The following is a 19,474-nucleotide window of genomic DNA, read 5'->3' on the forward strand; positions in this document are numbered from 1 at the left end:
GAGAGAGAGAGAGAGAGAGAGAGAGAGAGAGAGAGAGAGAGAGAGAGAGAGAGAGAGAGAGAGAGAGAGAAAGTGAAGGCAGTGGGGATAAACTGCTTGTTCAAGTTCAGTAGTGAAAGACCAGAGAAGTATAGGAGTGTGTAAGTGTAGAAGAAGGCAGTGTGAGCCGAGGGAAGCCTTTCACTACGTTCTTGGAAAACATTTAACCTCATTCAAATGAGAGTATTTTCTTCGCTGGTGAGTTCAGTGGCAGGGCCTGCCCCCTTTTTTTAGTTTCAGCCACAGCCTCCTTACTGAGGAGGAAGTCGATATAAAGTTTGAACCAAGCCACCTCCTGAAGTTTACACTTGAGTAGTCCCCAAGAGAGAGGCCATATTGTCTTGTTCTCTGTCACATACCTCTGTAACTGCCGAACTCTGTGACAAAGACAAGGGAGAATTCTGATTGGGAGATGTGGGCAAGGCCTGGAAGTTGAAGCTGCAGCAGGGGGTGATTGTGGGTTTAACATTAACCCCTGTTCTGTCGCCCCAGGCTGGGCGTCCAGGCCTCTCAGTTGGAGCATAGGAGCGGTTGCCTTGATCTGTTAGGCCAGCAGAGCCAAAGCAGAGCTGTGGGTTTCCTGAGGCCTGTGCAGGTTTGCTAGCTCAAGCTTTAAACCCCGTATATCCTTTATAGACTGCTTAGGGGTGAAAGGGTGGGGCTGGTGGAGACTGCTCAGAGTAGGAAGAACTCCACACCTTTGAGGTTTCCTAGTCTTTACAGTCGACTGTCTGAATAAAGAGGTAAGCCTTGGGTCTCTGAAAACAGGGCTAGAACTGGATGGGGAGAGGCAATGGGAAAACACAAAGAGGTATAAATGGAAGAAGAAGGAGTTCCTGATTTCTAGCTCCTGATTTTTTGTGAGTGGATTATTCACATTGTATAGACTGCTTGAAGGCTTCCTATCACTGCTTATCTGGAGTACATGCTGCTCATAATGCTGTGCTGGAAGGCTATTGGTTGGGTCTGAATGTGTGTGTCTGACCTAAGTACATATTATGTGTGTGTCTGAGTGTGGCTGAATATGTCCATCTATCTGTCACTGGTGTCATAAAGTCATAAAACTAAAAGGGACCATCTTTTAATTACAGGTTCACAGTTTTTAGCACTGGGAAAGACCTTGGAGATGTTTCTTCCAGTTTCTAATTCTACAGATGTGGAAACTGAGGCTCAGAGAGGGGAAGAGATTCACTTGAGATCACATAGGTAGTAAATGTCAGAGTCAGTATTCAAACTTAGGCCATTGTCTCCAAATCTAGTGTTCTTTTCTCTATACACCCCTGGCGTTATACCATGCCCATGTGCTGAGTCTGACTGAGGTCCCACCGAGAGCAAGGTCAGTTATTGAAGTGTTTGATGGCAAACAGCTGATCTCCTAGGGAGGAGACCTGGGAGGGCTAGGTCAGGGCAGGCTGCCTTCTGGGTTACTTCTGGATTTTGGAGGGGAGAATAGAGGCAGACACTTTATAAAGACAGTAAGGGCAATACATGCTCCTCCTTTACATTATATGCTTTTGGCCTTAGGAGAAGGGCCTAGCCATGGGGAGAAGTACCCAACCATGGTTTAGATTATAGTTTAGAGTTTGGAGGATGTGGGGATTAAAATCAGGGGCACATTCAAAAAGGCAGCTAGAATGAGTGGGGATGTTTCCGGAGGTAGGAGTAGGCGGTAAAACCCAGTCTCATGAAAGGGACTGTTAGAAGGAATTGCACAGGTCAGGGAGAGAGGAAAGGCATAAAGAATAAGAAAAGCAGGGAGGGAAAAGGTAGATATTCGGAGGACAAAGGTGTTTAGACAGAGGCATCTGACCCATCCATACTAGATAGCACACTCAGCCAAAGTCACCCAAAAACATTTTCTAATCCATAAAAAGTAAAAGGTTGGGGGTACTTGTTTCAGACTTTCTTTAATTCTGTCATTTGATACACCTTGCCCTTTCCCTGATCTCAGATGACTCACATAATTGTTCTTCTTCCTGTGTAGAAACTTGGAGGGAAGCAGGGACTTATTTCCTGGCATGGACTACAGGCCGGTAGGGACATCAAGGTTTAAGTTCTTCCTGAGGGATGCTAAGCTGATGTTGGGAGAATCAAGATCTTAAAATCCCAGAATCAAGAATCCTTACTGGGGCGGCTAGGTGGCCCAGTGAATAGAGCACTGACCCTGGAGTCATGAGGACCTGAGTTCAAATCCGACCTCAGATACTTAACACTTACTAGCTGTGTGACCTTGTGACCTTGGGCAAGTCACTTAATCCCAATTGCCCTGCCTTCCCCCCTCCAAAACACACACACACACACACACACACACAGAATCCCTACTGGTCATGTTGACCAATAATACCCTCATTTTATAAGTGTGTGGAGAGTCAATGTCCAACCACAGAAAAATATAGCTAGATTGTAGAAAAGTTGGGCCTAGGACCTGGGTTTTCTGAGTCCCAGTTCAGTCTACCGTGTTCCGGAAGTGTGGGGGTTGTTTGTTATTATCTGCTGTTAGAGATGAAACAGTGGCTTTTGTCTTCTTTTTAAGGATGGTCAAAATCATCAGAGACACCAAAGAATAGCCCTGTGTGGGAGAGGGGCTGATGTAGACCCCGCAGGTAGTCATAACTAACAGACCCCATTCTTAGTTAGGCCTTACTGTCAAGCCTGCTCCTCCAACAGTGGTTGCTAGGAAAATTGACTAAAGGCCAAAGAGATTTAATTTGAGGACTGTTTTCATTTTTCCTTCTTGGTTAAACAAAAGTTATGTTCAACTATAAACTTATCTCCTTTGGAGCTAAAGGTAAAAGCAGTAAAACTGGGGGGGTGGGTATGAGCCAGGCAGCAGGGAGAAGCCTCCTGCCTTGAGAAGCAATATGAGCAAGAGGTGGGATTTTCCTTAGGCTCCCTGCCCTTTGGAGGGGGGAAGGTAGGGCAATTGGGGTTAAGTGACTTGCACAAGGTCACAGGGCTAGTAAGTGTTAAGTGTCTGAGGCCACATTTGAACTCAGGTCCTCCTGACTCTAGGACCAGTGCTCTATTCACTGCTCCACCTAGCTGCCCCAGGCCCCCTGTCCTTTGATTAGTAGAATTAGTGATCCATCCAGGTCACCCTATTAATTTTGAAGGAGAGAACAGGCTGTGTGAGAGGGAAGGAAGGGTATCCTTTGCCTCCCTCCCCTTTAGTCCCAGTACAGCCACCCTAGTTCAGGCCTTCATTCTAGACTCCTAACTGCCTCCAGGCTTGACACCTCTTTAATTTCCCCTTTATATGGCTGCCAAAGTTTTCTTTCTAAGGTGTTTGTTTGGCTATGTTACCCTCCTGCCCCAAAACCTTCATTGGCTCCCTATTGCCTGTAGGATAAAGTACAAACAAATTTCAGCCTGACTTTTTTTAGATAGGTGGGGAAGGCAGTCGGAGTTAAGTGACTTGCCCAGGGTCCCATAGCTAGGAAGGGTCTGAGGCCAGGTTTGAACTCAGATCCTCCTGATTCCAGGACTGGTGTTCTATACACTGCACCAAATAGCTGCCCCTTGACTTTTTTCCTCTCCCATCTTCCCTCCTCCCCCCAATTATAAGAGAAGGTACAGAGACTGTTTCATTTTTAATTTTTATTTGTTTATTTTTTGCTTTTTGAGAGGGGAAGGTAGGGCAGTTGGGGTTAAGTGACTTGCCCAAGGTCACACAGCTAGTTTTTGTGTTAAGTGTCTGAGGCTGGATTTGAATTTAGTTACTCCTGACTCCAGAGCTGGTGCTCTATTCACTGCACCACCTAGGCGCCCCCAACTGTTTGATTTTTCACTTGGCACATAGTAGGATCTTAATAAATATTTGTTTAATGATACTGAACTAAAAATACTGAAGGGAAGTAGTTGCCACAACTAATGTGGAGAGGAGGGTCATTTCAGCTGCCAGAGAACCTGAGGCCCTGTTGATAAAGGAAAACAGCCAACTCAGGTATTCTGAGGTGACATTTCCTTACTTATCAGCTAGCTCCTCCCCTGCTTGGTGAAATCATGAGACTGAACTTCAGCCAGTCTCTTGGTAGCTGGACACATCCTGAGGAGGAGAGGCTGCTAAAAGGAGCTCTTTCCTTTTGTGGCCTTCCACAAAGGAGGAAGATATTCTCCAGCTAGCAGTACCTGAATGTGAAGGATGGAGACCAAGGTCGGGGGTAGAGAGGGCAAGGCTGGGCGGGATGGTTTGGGGTGTAGGGCCTGGAACTGGGAAAAGAAGAAAAGACACTTGAGATTGGAGGGATTTGAGTGAGAAAGGAGTCTAGGAGGAATTTCAAAGGTATATTTAGGGTGAAGGGGAAATGATACAATGGTATCGTTCTCAACTTTTGAGGTATATATGCTCCCCGAGGTGGGTATGAGAAGCTTGTCAAAGGGGATAGGAAATAATTCTGTCATTCTATTGAAATGAGTCTATTTTTATGTGTGTGTGCATGGCAAATTCTTGAATTTATTTCCTTTCATATTGAATACTGCCCATGTTTGGGGATGTTTGCAAAAAGCCAGAAGATGGAGAACCCCTTGTAGAGTGGAAAGATCACTGGATCCAAATTCAAATCTTGACTTGGCTAATTATTACCTATGTGGACTTTGGAGAGATGCTTCTCATTTCCAGACCTCGGCTTTCTCATCTATAAAAGTGAGAGATAGTTAAATTAGATTTAAGGCCCCCCCACTTCTATGCCGTATACATAAAGGCTTGATTGGAGAGAGGGGTGAAATAATTAGCTATACTAGTAGTTTTGATCATGTATGTATTAAAGTAGTTTCTGAAGGGTGGCAGTCTGAATGTTCTGGGCTCACTTTGAAGATTCTCAGAATTGACAGGATCTTTTCACTCCAATCCTGCCCCCCTTCTAAAAGTAAGGTAATGGAATGAGGGAAGGCATTTTTCTAGTGGGGAGGAATAGACTTCCCCTTTGGAATTTCATTACCCCAAGGGTTTGGCCAGTCCTATAATGGACCTGACGATCAATTATCACACTCTAGCAAGCATTTTCTCTCCCCCATAGGTGCTGCAGAGTTTACCATTAAACGACCTAGTTAATTTGTATTTACCCTTTGCAATGGCTCCTAAGACTTAATTATTAAAATAGGGATGTATCAAGGAGACTGCTTGGGGAGGTAGAGGCTTTTTTCTGCAGAGAGCCATTGCTATGAGTTAAAATGGAGCTTTCAACAAACCTGCTTTCTCACCCACCAGACTTAAAGCCTATTTGGAGAGTTAGAATGGGATAAGTGTGGCTTTATACATGACTGTGTTGAGGGAGAATATCAAAATTTCACTGTGGATGAGGGATTCTTAGCTTGTGAAAAATCTCTAAATACTTCAGAGGGGAAATAAACTGTATTTAGCTCTTATATGTGATCTTTTTTTGATATTTGGAAGGCAAAAAATTCGAAAAGATCCTATGTTCACTGATAGTTTCAAATTCCTCTCTTCCCCACCAAGTTTCTAGTTTTCTACATAGCCACCCTCTGAAGGTGCCATCAGGCAGTGTTGGGAGGGTCAAAAGCAAAAGAAGCAAAGAGAAAAACAAAGACAGAAATGAGAGTTGACCCATCCCAAGTGGTGAGGTGTGAGCTAGGTGGGGGAAAACTGTGTTTTGAAGGTTAGACTGGTAGGTTTTAGTACCTTGCATCAGTTAGGCAGCAGAAACTGTTTAACTATAGCGGGAGTTGAGATTATTTTTGGACTAGTTTGTTCAGTTAGAAGGTCCATCCAATGACCAACCTGACAACAGAGACAGTCTCTGTGCTTTTTTCTTTTGTATTATTGCCATAATTTGGATGTGGCGCACAATAAGTACTCACTAGGTTTCTAAATGAATTTTTGATGTCTTTTGTTTATATCATTTACATTTCCCTATATTTCCCTCCACCTTTGAGTTAGCCATGCCTTAGAAGAATTTTAAAAAGAAAAAAAAACAGTTCAGCAAAACTAACCAAAACGTTGAAAAAAATCTGATATATAGTGTTCCACAGCCATAGCTCCCCACTTCAGCAAAGAACTCTGCACATGAGGTGCCTTCTGGTCTATCTTCTTTGGGGTTAATCATAGTCATGACCATTTTCAGTCATCATTTTCAGTTGTTTTGCAGTTATTCTTTCCATTTACATTGTAGTCACTATGTATATTCTCCTGGTTCTGCTTGCTTTACTCTCTGTCAGTTCATAAAAGTCTTCTCCCATTCATCCACATTCATCTTCGTTTCTTAGAGCAGTTATCTTTCCTTATGTTTATGTGGGGCAGCCAGGTGGAGAAGTAGATAGAGTGTTGGGCTTGCAATGAGAAAGACCTGAGTTCAAATCCAACTTCAGACATATATACTGCCTGTGTGACCCTGGGCAAGTTACTTCATCCTGTTTGCCTCCGTTTCCTCATCTGTAAAATGAACTGGAGAAGGAAATGGCAAACCACTCCAGTATCTTTGTCAAGAAAACCCTGAACGGTGTCAAAAAGAGTTGAACACAATTAAAACAACTGAACAAAAACATTACCACAATTTGTTCATGACATATTTGTTGACTGGTTGCATTGGTGGGGCTAAGATAATTTTAGAGTATTCAGCAAGCTGGAATGAATAAATGAAACTGGCCTTTAGGGAATGTCAGGCAGAGCCAACTAGAAGTAGAGACAAAGTACCCTAGAAAAGACATTCCCATTGGTTGGCCTCTGAGGATACTTCTAGCTCTGACTTCTTGAGTTTGGGCATGAACTACAGTGCACAGGCACAGTTCATGTTAGTAAGAGTTAATTATACACAAATTATATACAAACTAACTACTGAAAAGTGGCTGTGGGAGCTATATTACTGAAGACTTTCAGAGACTGTGTTATTTAGTCTCATGGTTTAGGTATGGACTGTACTAGGTAATACCTTCCAGTTCTTGCCCAGTGCATAGACTCTGGTTTGAAAAGGTTGTCATTTGGGGAGGTGGTGAATGTTTCTTTGAAAGGTGCATCTGCAGAAAGGATGATAGACAATTAGAAGTACAGAATGAGACATAACTTTTCACTTCCAAAATGCTGGTTTGCTTTACTTAACATCCGTGTTTTTTAGAAGATGGGAGTGTAAGCAGTAAGTTAGTTGGAAGTGATTGATGCATGACTGATGCAAAAAAAAGGAAAGAACAAAAATATAAAAAATAGAGCAAATTGAAAGAATTCAAAAGGGTACATGAACCAAATATTGACAATTTTGTTACTACCTTTTAAAATTTAATTGTACTTTAAAAAACAAGCTGTAACAAGTCATAGTTTTGTGTAAAATCTTTTTTTTTTTTTGCTGGACCCTTCCTTATTTGTTAGGAAGTCTGTGTTTTTCTAAAATGTTATTTTTCTTTTTAAAGAAAGGTGACTAAGGAAAAGGAAGCAGAGGAAAGTAAAGTTGACCTTGTTGTCTCTTAGGCTGAGAATGTAATTATCGGGCATAATGGAGAGGTAGGAACAGCACTGGTAAGGGAGATGACCTAAATCAAAGGGTGTAGTGAGACTGAAATTGGATGACCCAAGAAAGTTGTAATTAAGATTGGTAAACACATAATAGACATCTTTCTGGAACCTGTTAAGGCTTTTCCTCTTTGGACAAGGAGATGGACTAGTTGACTTCTGAAGTCTACAAAACATTAAATTAAATTGTGGTGATTTGGAAGATTGTGTTTTAGCTTTTTGAGAATGATCAATCAATGGTGTATCCAAATAGTGATATTCTAGAGGAAACTTTTGGAATTCCCAGACCGACTGTGTAAGAAACCAGATATCACCCCAAAAGCCTTTCTTTCCAGTGTGATATAGAAGAAGGGGTCAAGAGGGGCTTGGGGTTGAAATCTAATTTCTTATATTTAGTAGCTGTGTAATCAAGCATAAGTCATCCAACCTTTCCAAGCTTTAGTAGTCTCTTCTATAAAACAGACAATAATACCCACATCAGAGGCTTGTAATGCGGATCCAGGGAGACTGAACATGTAAAGCCCTTTGTAAACCTTCTGAGTGTTCTATAAATGTCAGCTATTGTTTTTAGAGTTTCTTACACATCCCCCTCTGCTACACAGAACAATTCACCTACTTCTTTACTCCCTACTCCTTTGTTACCTGCCCTCCTCCACTAGCCCATCTCCTACCTGAGAAATCTAGAGGAGGTGTAGGCAAGAGGGAAGAGTACTGGTGCTGATGTTATTGGACCTGTCCAGACTCTGGTCCTGTTACTTATTGGGGGCCTGACCCCTCAGGCAGGTCATTTTTCTTTTCTAGGCCTCAGTCTCCTCAGGCATAAAATAAGGGTGGTCTCTAAAGTCTCTTCCAGTGTTAACATTCTGTAATCTGTGTAAAGGGCAAATTCCAGAATTCAAAGAGGAAGAACTAATTGAGCACCAGAAGACATTCTGACCTGTAACCAGTGATCAGCCATGTGTCCCTGCTTGGAGGCAGGGTGATAGACTACATGACCTTTAGTGCTTATCTCTGCCTAGGATTTCATGATTTGATAATTCCTAAGCACTGATCTGTTCAGATTCAGGGGACGAAAAAGCCATGTTTATATTCCTTGGTGGCAAAGTTGTACTTCTTAGAGGACAAGGGGCATTGTCCAGTTAGCTTATGATGGTACTTCCTGTAGTTTAGTGGCTGAGGGGAAGGAGGAGCAAAGGCTAAAGTCCCTGGAAATTCTACCTACTGGTGAGGAGTCTTTTAATTAAACTTGGACTATGTGTAGAACACTCTGGCTGGGTAGCAAGGGTAGATACAGTTTATATAACTTATTGTCCCTGCCCTCCTAAAGCTTCCAGTATAATAGTAGTAATAATGACATTAACAAATTATTTCATTTGAGTCCTACTTCACAACAAATCTTTGAGGCAGGAGGTATCATATATGTACAGGTATCAGGATGTACATTTTACAGTTAAGAAAACTGGCAATGATCAATATGGCGAGAAAGTATCAGAGGCAGGATTTGAACCCAGCTATGTCTGACTTCCAAGTCTGGGATTCTGTCCCCTATACCATGCTTCTCCAAGTTGAGTATGGAAATGAGACTTATCGACAAATAACTAGAACATAGTTAAAATAACTGAATGTGAACGAGAGAGATGTCAAACAAAAACATAGAATGTCTGGGGGTGGGTGGGGAAAAAGTGGTTACTACTGTGGGAGGTTGGTGACCTTTAAGTTGGGCTTTATTTAAAGGATACCTTGGAAATAGACAAACCTACAAATCAGGGCTTGATTTATTGTTTTGTTGATTGTCTAGTATTAAATATGAACATTGAAAATGTCTTTAAGTGTAACTGGAAAAAGAAAACACTATTTAAAAATAAGTAAGTGCTGGAGAAAATGTTAATAATGCCAATTAAATGTAAGTGTGTGTTCAGAGCCACTCTTACCAGCTCATCCCTGTGGGTATTTTGGCTTTGACCCCCAGCAAGCTGGGGAACAACAAAGCTAGGAGACTAAGGCAGTATTCCTTGGGCTCATTTCTCTTGGCACTACTCTGTGGTTATGGGATGAGTGAGGTAGCTTCTCTCCAGGAAGAGATTCCCTAACCTCTCGTTGTAGCATACTTCACTGCCTTATAGCCCGTTTAAGTCTTCGCTTTCTGCCTTATGCCTAACCTAAATCCCTCTTGCTATCAGTCCAACCCTTCTTTTTCCTTCGGTCTTGAACAGCAGAACCTCTTCCACTTGACTGGCATGGTATCTGTGTTAATCCTTTCTGTAGTCATCTGGTCTGCAGTTTAAATCATCTCAGTTCCTCTGGAGTTTCCTCATAAGGCCCATTAACAGTAACTTTCATCACTGTTATTGCCCTCCACTGGACTGGCTCCAAGTCATCCCTCTCTTGCAGGCATTGTGGAGTCCAAATTACATGCCCCACCCCAAGAAAGGATAAGCTAATGTTGAGTGTTTCACGAGGCCACCCGCAGGGCTGACATCACACACATGCCCTGCTATGGGGTTTTCTTTTTCCACAGTGATGTCAGGTGGCTGATTTGTTATAGAACCACATTTTCGTAAGGTATCAGGACCTGTGGTGTGGTGGTAGGAAAATTCAGTCTGGGAGGGTGGTGGGACTGTCCCACCAGGCAAGTGGTTCATTGGGACGACCTGAACTAGGAAACCGTGAAAGGAAGGGGATTGGAGGTTGGGGGAGTTGTTTGACTTCATGGAGGAGGAGGTCTATGGGGCTAGGGTTCTATTTAGCTTACTCAAGGCTGATTGAGTATCAGGGCTGGTTTTCTTCATCTCACACCTGGATTGTGACAAAAGCCTTCTGCTTGGTCTCTCTGCCTTGTCTATCCACACTCTATCATCCGTGCCTTAAACCCAAATCACTCTGCTCTCATTGACTGACCAACAATAGGTCCCAGGTCCACACTTGGTATGTGGCTTGATTGGCTCAGAATGAATGCAAATAACAGTTGTTTCTCTTTTGGCTAGAAACCTGAGGATCTTTCTCTCCCAGATTGATTTTTTTTTTTGAACTAGATAAAAGAGGCCATCCTCAGCCTTATTTCTTACCTAGATGTAGTCACTGAGTGAAGTGTTGTGTCAGTCAAACTGAGACCTGTTAAAGATTTTAGCTTAAAAAGGCCAAGGTCTCCCACTGTATCTAGAGTCGTCTCCAGTCATCCTGATTTATATCTTGCCCATGGACCCAGATGGCTCCAGGAGAGAAAGTGAGGCTGTTGTCTTTTCGCAGCCCTGCCTTGCTTAAATCCAATTTACTTGCATGACATGAGATCACCTCCCAGTTGTCATGGACAAATAACAACAAGGGATCTTGACAACCTCCGACCTCATTAGGTTTCAGTGGCTTCATTATCTTCAGCATGAGATATAAAATCCTCTGTGTGGCTCTTAACTACCCATTCCTACATTTCTCATCTTCTTATGCTTTCCTCCTTTCCGTGTACTCCATTATTTAGTGGCACTGGTCTTGCTGTTCCTTGGCAACCCCCGTCCCTGGAACATTCTCTATTCTCACCTCCAGCTCCTAACTTTCATAACTTCCTTTGAGTCTCAGCTAAAACCCTGCCTTCAGAAAGAAGCCTTTCCCTTCTTCCTTAATGTTTCTACTTTCCCTGTGTAATTAACTCCATTTTATCCTATATATAGCTCATATATATATATGCATGTATATATATATATATATATATATATATATATATATATAATTTTTTGCAGTTTGTTTCCCTTTTTAGAATGTAAGCTCCTTGAGAGCAGGGAGTTTTTACTCCCTGGCCTTAGCATACGTTAAGTGCTTAATAAATGCTTGTCTACTGACTAAGAAATAATGGCATGTACAAAATACCACAGTTTTAGGGATCCTTATTAGGAAAAATCCCTATGACCCTTTCTAATTCTGGCTTTTATGGATTTCTCAGAGAGGTAGCATGTGTAAGTAGAGGGAACTTTCTATTTGGAGTCAGTGTAGACCTTGAGTTGAATTCTCACGATCACTGACTAGCTGTTAAGACCATTGGCAGGTTCTTTCATTCCTCAGAATTTGTTTTCTCACCTGTGAAATGGGATTAATACTATTTGCCTACTTCCCATAATTGTTGGCTAGGGATAGGGCCCAGACCTGTGACTTTATAGATACCAGGAACTTTTCCCTCTACCAAAGCAGGTTTCCTAGAGCCCTTGTTTTTATTGTTTGTTCAGTCGTTCTTGAAGAGGACCACGATATCAGGAAGGTGATGTCATAACTTGCAAGTGAACTGGCTCCAGAGGAGAAAGTGAGGCTGATGACTTTACACAGCCCTCCCTCACTTAAATCCAGTTCACTTGCAAGTCATGACATCACCTTCCTGATATCATGCCCAGTGGCAAGATAATAGATCAGGATGACTGGAGAGGATTCAGATGTAGTGGGAGGGAGACCTTGACCTTTTTAAGCCAAGTTTTTTTAACAGGTCTCAGTTTGAAAGAGACCATTCTTTGCCTCATTTCTTACCTAGTCTTAATCACTGAATGGGTGTAGACTGTAGAGTCTTAGGGAATTGCTTAGAGCAGAGGTGAAAAATAACCAGATTAAAATGTAATTGAAAAATGTTTACCTATGTTGTTGGTATTTTAGTTTATTTTGTTAACATTAGTTTGTGGTTTTCTAAGTCAGTGTGTCATGTACCAGGATCCATTTTTGTTTGAGTTTGATACCACTGGTCTAAAGCACTTTTAGGTTCAGTGCCTTGCCTGGGGAGATATAGCCAGTATGTGTCAGAAGAGGGACTTGAATCATTATCTTCCTGACTCTGAGGCAGACTAGCTGTGCACTATGCCGTGATGCCTCTTAAAAGTTGTTTTGAGAACAAAAGGAAGGAGTGTAGTAATGAGTTTTTGCAAACTTTAAAGCACTGTATAAATGACAGCTAAAATCAGGCTGTCTTCTCACCATATCTCAGCACAGATACCCTCATTCCTTTCTTTCTAACTCCCCTTAATGTATTGTCTTCCCCCATTAGAATGTAAGCTTCTTGAGCTCAGGGATTGTTGACACTTAGCACAGTGCATGGCACATAGCAAGTGCTCAGTAAATCCTCCCTCCCTCTCTCCTTTCCTCCTTTCCTTCCATTCCCTGCCCTTCCTTCTCCTCCCCTCCCCTCCCCACTCCTCCTCTTCTTTCTCTCTTTTTCTTTCCTCTGTAGTTCTTTTGTTTTGAAATTGATTTATAATTATTAGACAAAAGATAATTGATCATCACTATTATTAGGAAATGTTATTTTCTCACTAGATGGATGGTGCAGAATCTGGTAGAATTGGCTTGTGCTTAGTATAACACCTTTTTATTTCCACTGACTGCAATTTTTTAGGTTTCTAGCCCCAGTTTGGAAGACAACACTGACACCTAGTGGGTTTAAGGAGCTCATGCTTTCCCTGGTCTCTCAGACCGAAGCCTTCTGAGAGTGAACTAGAGAAGGACATCCCTGGAAAGGAGCAAACTGAGCCTAACCGTGTCTTTAGAGACTAAAATCACAACACTCTAGTTAATCTTGGGCTTTTTTGATTGTTTCAAGTAGCCATCAATTCAGTTAGTAATAATAATAGTAAATTACAGTAAAAAGGTTTGGAAAACAGTTTACATTCGTTGCCTCATTTGAGTCTCACTATGACCCCCTTAGGTAGGTCCTACAGCTATTATTCTCCCAATTTAAAGATGACTAAGTTGAGGCTCAGAGACAAGATATGATTTTTTGGTCTAACTCCAAGTCTAGCTCTCTAACCACTACACTGTATTGCTAAAGGTAGACTCTTGGCATCTTACTCTAATAGTATGTGTTTTTAGCATTTCTCTTTATGGTCCAGTGTGTGACCCTGTTTTAGTTTTAAAATATGAGGTCAGTGAAATGAATTTGGAACTTTTGGTCGTTTGGAGTTGCACAATATGAGATTTAGTCTCACGTGAATGTAGATTTTGGTAAATAGAACATTCTTTTATGGAGAAATTTTGTTATAATGAATACCATTCTAGAAAAGTTTACAAAGACTAGAGAGGAAGTATAACTGAGAGCCAGTAAATTAGCAGGTTAAAAGTGCTTTTAACAGGGAGGCTAGGTGGTGCAGTAAATAGAGCATCAGCCCTGGAGTCAGGAGGACCTGAGTTCAAATATGACCTCAGATACTTAACACTTACTAACCGTGTGACCTTGGGCAAGTCACTTAACCCCAATTGCCTTGCCTTCCCCTCTCCAAAAAACAACAAAAAAAATGCTTCAAACACAGTGGAGAGGAAAGAGAAAGGTGGAATAATAACTATAGACTGTTAAGAGTTGTATTATTCTGAAGGTAGGTTTATAAGTTCAAGTAGATTTTCTCTGGTTTTTGTTGTTCAGTCATTTCAGTTGTGTCCAACCCTTCATGATCCCATTTGGAATTTTCTTGGCAAAGATACTGGAGTGGTTTTGCCATTTCCTTCCCCAGTGGATCCATTTTGTCAGGCAATCAGAGGTTAAGTGACTTGCCCAGAGTCACAGAGCTAGGCACGTCTGATGCTGGTCTTCCTGATTCCAAGCCCAGTGCTATATCTATCGAGCTACCAGCTGCCTCTAAGATTTTCTCTGATAGAAATGGGTAAAATAATTGGAGTGAAAGGACTTGGTTGCAGAAGAGAATAGCTTAATAGCTACTTTCTGACCTGTGTTGAAAAAATCAATTGCCTTTCTGATGGAGTATGACCAGAGAGTGAATATGCACTTGAACATGTGTTATACAGAATAATATAGTGTAAGGAATTTAACTTCACAAGTTTCACAAGCACACAGGTATCATTGGTAATCTACCAGGACACCGAGACAATTTTTTTTTGTTTAGATACTTCTATTGTAATGGTATTTACTGTGATAGATCTTACTGGTACTGGATTAAATTATCCAGAGCATTAGATGTTTGTATATTATATTTGTTTGGAATCACTAATAAACAAGCTTTATCAATTATATAGCAGATTCTTATGAAGAGACTGACAAGAGCTTCATTTTTAGTGAGACCAGTTGGAGAGTAAATTTAGAGCTGGAAGGAACCCCAGAGACCATCTAATTGCAACATAAGACATAGATTAGTTATCTGGAAGAATTTTGTGAATTTAAGATTTGCTAAGTAGAAGGGACGATGTTACAAAATTGCATTTCTTGGAAATTTTTAAATGTCGGAGATACTCTTTTCCTCATTTGCCTTTACCTAATTTAAGAATAGCCAGGCATGGCCTTTCTTGTATGCAAGGGAATAACACAAAATGGCCCTGTGCCATTCCTTTTAGCCCTGGGATTGCCTGAGTTCTACACCTAGTGCTGTGTATTTCTGTATAGGAGGGAGGAGAAATAGGAATTATGGTTCTGTATTCTGTATTGGGAAACTGAGGCACATGGAAAGTATTTACTTGGTGTGGCAGAATAGGAATCTTTTCCCAAAACCACAAAGGCAGAGGACAGAAGGGTTCATGTCATTTGGCATGTGCACTGTCAGTAAGTCAACAAGCATTTATTAAGTGCCTACTGTGTGCTAGGCACTATTTATCAGTATTCCATTGTACCCTTTGCACTTGGGTGGCTAAATTCAGAGGGAATTGAATTTTAAAACTTTTGCCTTTTGCAATCTCTTGATTATGTTGGATGTGTCCACTTTTGAGTTAAGAGCTGTGCTGAGCTGAGCAGAGCTTTGACTGCTTGTCTGTGTGTCTTTCTCCTCAGCAGTCAGCAGAGCAGTCAGCAGAGCAGCCATGAGGATGATTCAAGCCGGTTCCTGAGCCCCCGGGTCCGGGAGGAGAGGTAAGTTAGGTCCATATTTGGGTGTTTGTGTTGGAGAGATAGGGGGTGGAGTAGGGATTCTGCAAGAGTGGAGGGAAGACTTTGGATTCACCAGCTAGCAGTTATGGCACTCTTACCGTACACTGGGCATTCAGCTAGGGACTGTAAGAGATACTGGAGAGGTATGATATGATCCTTCACCTCAAGGAGCTCATCTCTGGTTGCAGAAGAAAGATAGAAACACATGAAATAATACGGGTAATAATCAGGTACTCAACTGTGTAGTAAAAGGGCTATTGGGGAACAGAATAGAGATTTAAACTGTCATGGGTGAACCTTGAGCTAATCCTTGAGACAATTTTTGAGACTTGACTATATAGCCTAGAGAAACAAGGAGGAAATTCTTCATTATCTTCTAGTCAAGGATGCAGGGGATTTCGACTAGGATTAGATATAGGGATCATAGGATTATAGCGCTAGAATTTAAAGGGACCTTAGAGTTTATTAAGGCCAATACCGTTTTATAGAAGAAGAAACCGAGTCCTAGACAGATGAGGTGACTTGTCCAAGGTTGTAGGTGGCAGAACTGGGATTCGAATTCGTTTCTTGTAGGAGGAGGTACTTAAAGGAGCTGAAACTTAAAGGATAAATAATATTTGGATAGGTAGAGAAGAGGAGAGACAGCCATTTTAGCTCGAGAGGATAGCATTAACAATAGTTCCAAGCAGAGTAGGAAATAATGAGGAGAATCCCTTGATTGAATTTGAGGACAAAAGACAATTGTATAGGTAGATGATCAGACCTGTTATAGGGTATTGGAATGCCACGCAGAGGAGTTTTAAACTGAATGTGTATTTTGTGAATTGAATTAATATGATGGGAAATGGGGAGCAATGAGATTGAAAATGTAAATTACAAACCCAGAGGGTAGTGAAAATATTCGTGATGGTATAAGCAAGCTGTCACTTGTTACTAATGGCAACATGCATTTGAAAAATGGCATTAAAAAATGACATCGATGGTGTGTATGTAGCCCTGGAAAGGGAGGTAGGTTGGTCATGTAGCAAGAATGAGATACCACAGATAGAGGTCCCAGTGTACCATTCTGGCTGCTCAGGGTTCTAGTAAAATGAGATGAAGGTTTTAGCACACTGAGTAGATCCCCAGTGAAGGATTCATTGGAACCTGTGTCAGGAATAGCAAAGGATGTGAAGGGTCCAAAGGTTTCTCTTTGTCTTGATGTAAAGACAACTCACACTCATGAAATCACAGATTCCCCTAAAATAAAAGTAAATTAATACTTAATGAGGTATAAGGACTAGAATAGAAACATCTGTTTCTTGTGGCCTTTGAGAATATTTTTTTTGAGATAAGGACATTTTTCAGTTTTCTAAATTTTGGGGGCAGATTTGTTTTTTCTAAGGCTTATTTGCTCCTGTGACCAGTGTGCTTCTGAGATGCCTTGTACTACCACCAGCTTGTAGGTATTCAGATCAAACAAACTATTAGCATAACTCAAACATGAATAAGAAGGTCAGTTTATTCACAAAATTAATAAAAGAGCATCGAAAAAAAGGGATTTTGTATTTTTCATGCCACATTTACCTTCATTAATGATTATAACTGAGACTTGATTATATGTTATTGAATCATTTCAGTTGTGCCCAATTCTCCCTGACCCCATTTGGGGTTTTCTTTTCTTTTTTTTTTTTTTAAGCAATTGGGGTTAAGTAACTTGCTCAAGGTTACACGGCCAGGTGTTTCTGGGTGGGTGCTAAGTGTCTGAGCCCGGATTCGATCCCAGGTCATCCTGACTCTGGGGCTGGTGCTCTTACTCGCTGTGCTACCTGGCCACCCCTCATTTGGGGTTTTCTTGACAAAGATACTGGAGTGATTTGCCATTTCCTTCTCCAACTCATTTTACAGATGGGGAAACCAAGACAAACAGGGTAAAGTGACTTGCCCAGGGTCACACAACTTATAAGTGTCTGAGGTCATATTTGAATTCGGGTTCTCCTGACTCGGGCTCTGGCGCTGTAGCCTCTGCACCACCTAGCTGCCCTGAACTATAAGAACAAAAGGAGGCTATCTATCCTGTCTTCTTCCAAGAAAAGGTATAGGGAATTTTGACCAGGTCAAGTAAACAGTTTCCTGTGTTCTGTGATTTGAGGTGCACTGAGAATGTACTTGTCTGAATCCTCTTGCTCAGAATATCACAGCTGCTATTAGATCCCTCCCTCCCTTCTTCACTTGTTTCTTTCTTTTTTTTTTTTCCTTCCTTCCTTCCTTCCTTCCTTCCTTCCTTCCTTCCTTCCTTCCTTCTTTCCTTCCTTCCTTCCTTCTTTCCTTCCTTCCTACCTTCCTTCCTTCCTTCTTTACTTCTTTTTCCCCCCTCCCTTCCCCATCGTACTACTGGAGACTTTTGCCTTTTCTTTTTTTTAAACTTGAATCCATTAGTTTCTCTTCTTGGTAGCCTAGTGGTCCACCTCTCCTGGGGGCTCACCATATTGGCACTAGACTAAGGAATGATCCTTGATTAACTTAGCCTTATTGCAGTTGAGAACTCCAAGCAGTCCACCAGCCTCAGCATCCCCAGTAGCAGATTACAGGCATGCATGGCCATGACCAGCTGGATTAATTTTCTTAAAGCATTGCTTTCTCCAGATATTCTCCTAAAATGCAGGTACCTCTGAGAAGGGTAACTCATTAAACTATTCACATTTATAATTGAGTTAGCATTAGTTCTTCCTTCTTAGGAGATCATAGAATCTAGGACTGGAAAGAACCTTAGATATTTTTTGTTGTAACTTCCACATGTTTATAGATGAAATGACTGAGCAGAGACACAGAGTGATTTGCCTGAGGTTATGCAAGTAAGTAGAGAACTGATTTGAACCCAAATCTTGTGATGTGACATACTTTTCTGTTTCTATTTTTGTTTTGTGCTGCCTTCTGACAGTGAAGGTCTAGGCAAGGTTGAAAGATACATTGCAGTACAGTGGGGAAAGTATTGGAGTTTTAATGAGAGGATGTGGGTTTAAATTCTTACTCTTCTGTGTACTACCCATGTGACCTTGGCCAAGTCACTGCTGCTGGGTTCTTTAGTTTGCTCATCTATAAAAATGAAAACCTTGAGTTCAGCACCCTCATGGTCCCTTTTAGCTGTAGGTTCTAGGGCAAAGTCCTGGGTATTTGAGGATATGGACTGGGTAGGAGGGAAGATGGGAAAATTGGTAGAGGAGCTGGGGGGCACTGAAGTTAGGTTTCAGCATTTTCATTGCTTTGCCTAGGAGCAGGCCTGTGGATGCAGGCTTCTGGAGGCTGGCCTACAACATGTTCATTAGTTTAGTATCGCTTCTATAGCTTTTTAGGCATATGGGGATCTTTTTTTTTTAATTTTATGTTTATTTTTAGTTTATAACATTCATTTCCACAAGATTTTGAGTTACAAATTTTCTCCCTATCTTTTCCCTACCCACCACCCCAAAACAGCGATCCCACTGAATAGCCCCTCCCCCAATCTGCTCTCTCTTATATCCTCCCCCATTCCCCCTCTGACTTTCCGTTAGGACTAGATGGCTCTCCATACCCCAGTGCCTGTATATCTTATTTTGGCATATGGGGATCTTTAAGAGTCTTAACCACTGAAAACAATGAAAATGAGAAGGAAAAAGACAAACAGGATAGATAAATGCAGATTAAAGGACTGCAGAGAGGACTGGGGGTGGCCTTTATTACAAAGTAGACATCAATGCAGAGAGATTCTGTGGGAGGTGGTATGTGTGCTGTTTTCTCTCTGTACTAAAGCCTGAAAAAAGAGGAAATGAGTTATAATTATAGCAGAGAGAAGTTAGGTTAGATATAAGAAAGAACTTCCTGACTATATGAGTAATTCCAGCATGGTTAAACATGCCATTGATAGAGCCTCAGAGATGTCTGAGGAAAGGAAGGATGCTTCTCAGGACCAATGTCTGGGGTGCATTAGAGATGGTTCTGTACAGAGGCAGAAGGGCAGCCATGTGGCACAGTAGATAGAGCACCAGGCCTGGTATTTGGAAAACATTGTCATGACTTCAAATCTGGCCTCAGACACTGGGTAGCTGTGTGTGCCTGGGCAAGTCACTTAATCCTGTTTGCTTCAGTTTCCTCATCTGGAAAATGAGCTGGAGAAAGAAAGGGCAAACCACTCC

The 19,474-nt window shown here is 41.6% G+C and overlaps 1 protein-coding gene across 6 annotated transcripts in view; it reads left to right on the plus strand.

The window, feature by feature from the left end:
- Window positions 1-19,474, plus strand: part of GRAMD1B (GRAM domain containing 1B) — a 338,159-nt gene that overhangs the window by 123,721 nt on the left and 194,964 nt on the right. For 4 of the 6 annotated variants that reach the window (XM_069070089.1, XM_069070083.1, XM_069070084.1 and 1 more), the window contains one exon: window positions 15,228-15,305. In XM_069070089.1, the coding sequence (XP_068926190.1) occupies window positions 15,228-15,305 (78 nt within the window). Of the gene's footprint in view, window positions 1-430; window positions 783-4,080; window positions 4,193-15,227; window positions 15,306-19,474 lie in introns of those variants that run through there. The other 2 variants (XM_069070088.1, XM_069070087.1) reach the window with 2 other exon arrangements.

The sequence above is a fragment of the Petaurus breviceps genome, unplaced genomic scaffold (assembly GCF_028583685.1).
Source record: "Petaurus breviceps papuanus isolate PSGF00001 unplaced genomic scaffold, PetGlider_PUasm1.0 90804, whole genome shotgun sequence".
Lineage (NCBI taxonomy): Eukaryota > Metazoa > Chordata > Mammalia > Diprotodontia > Petauridae > Petaurus > Petaurus breviceps.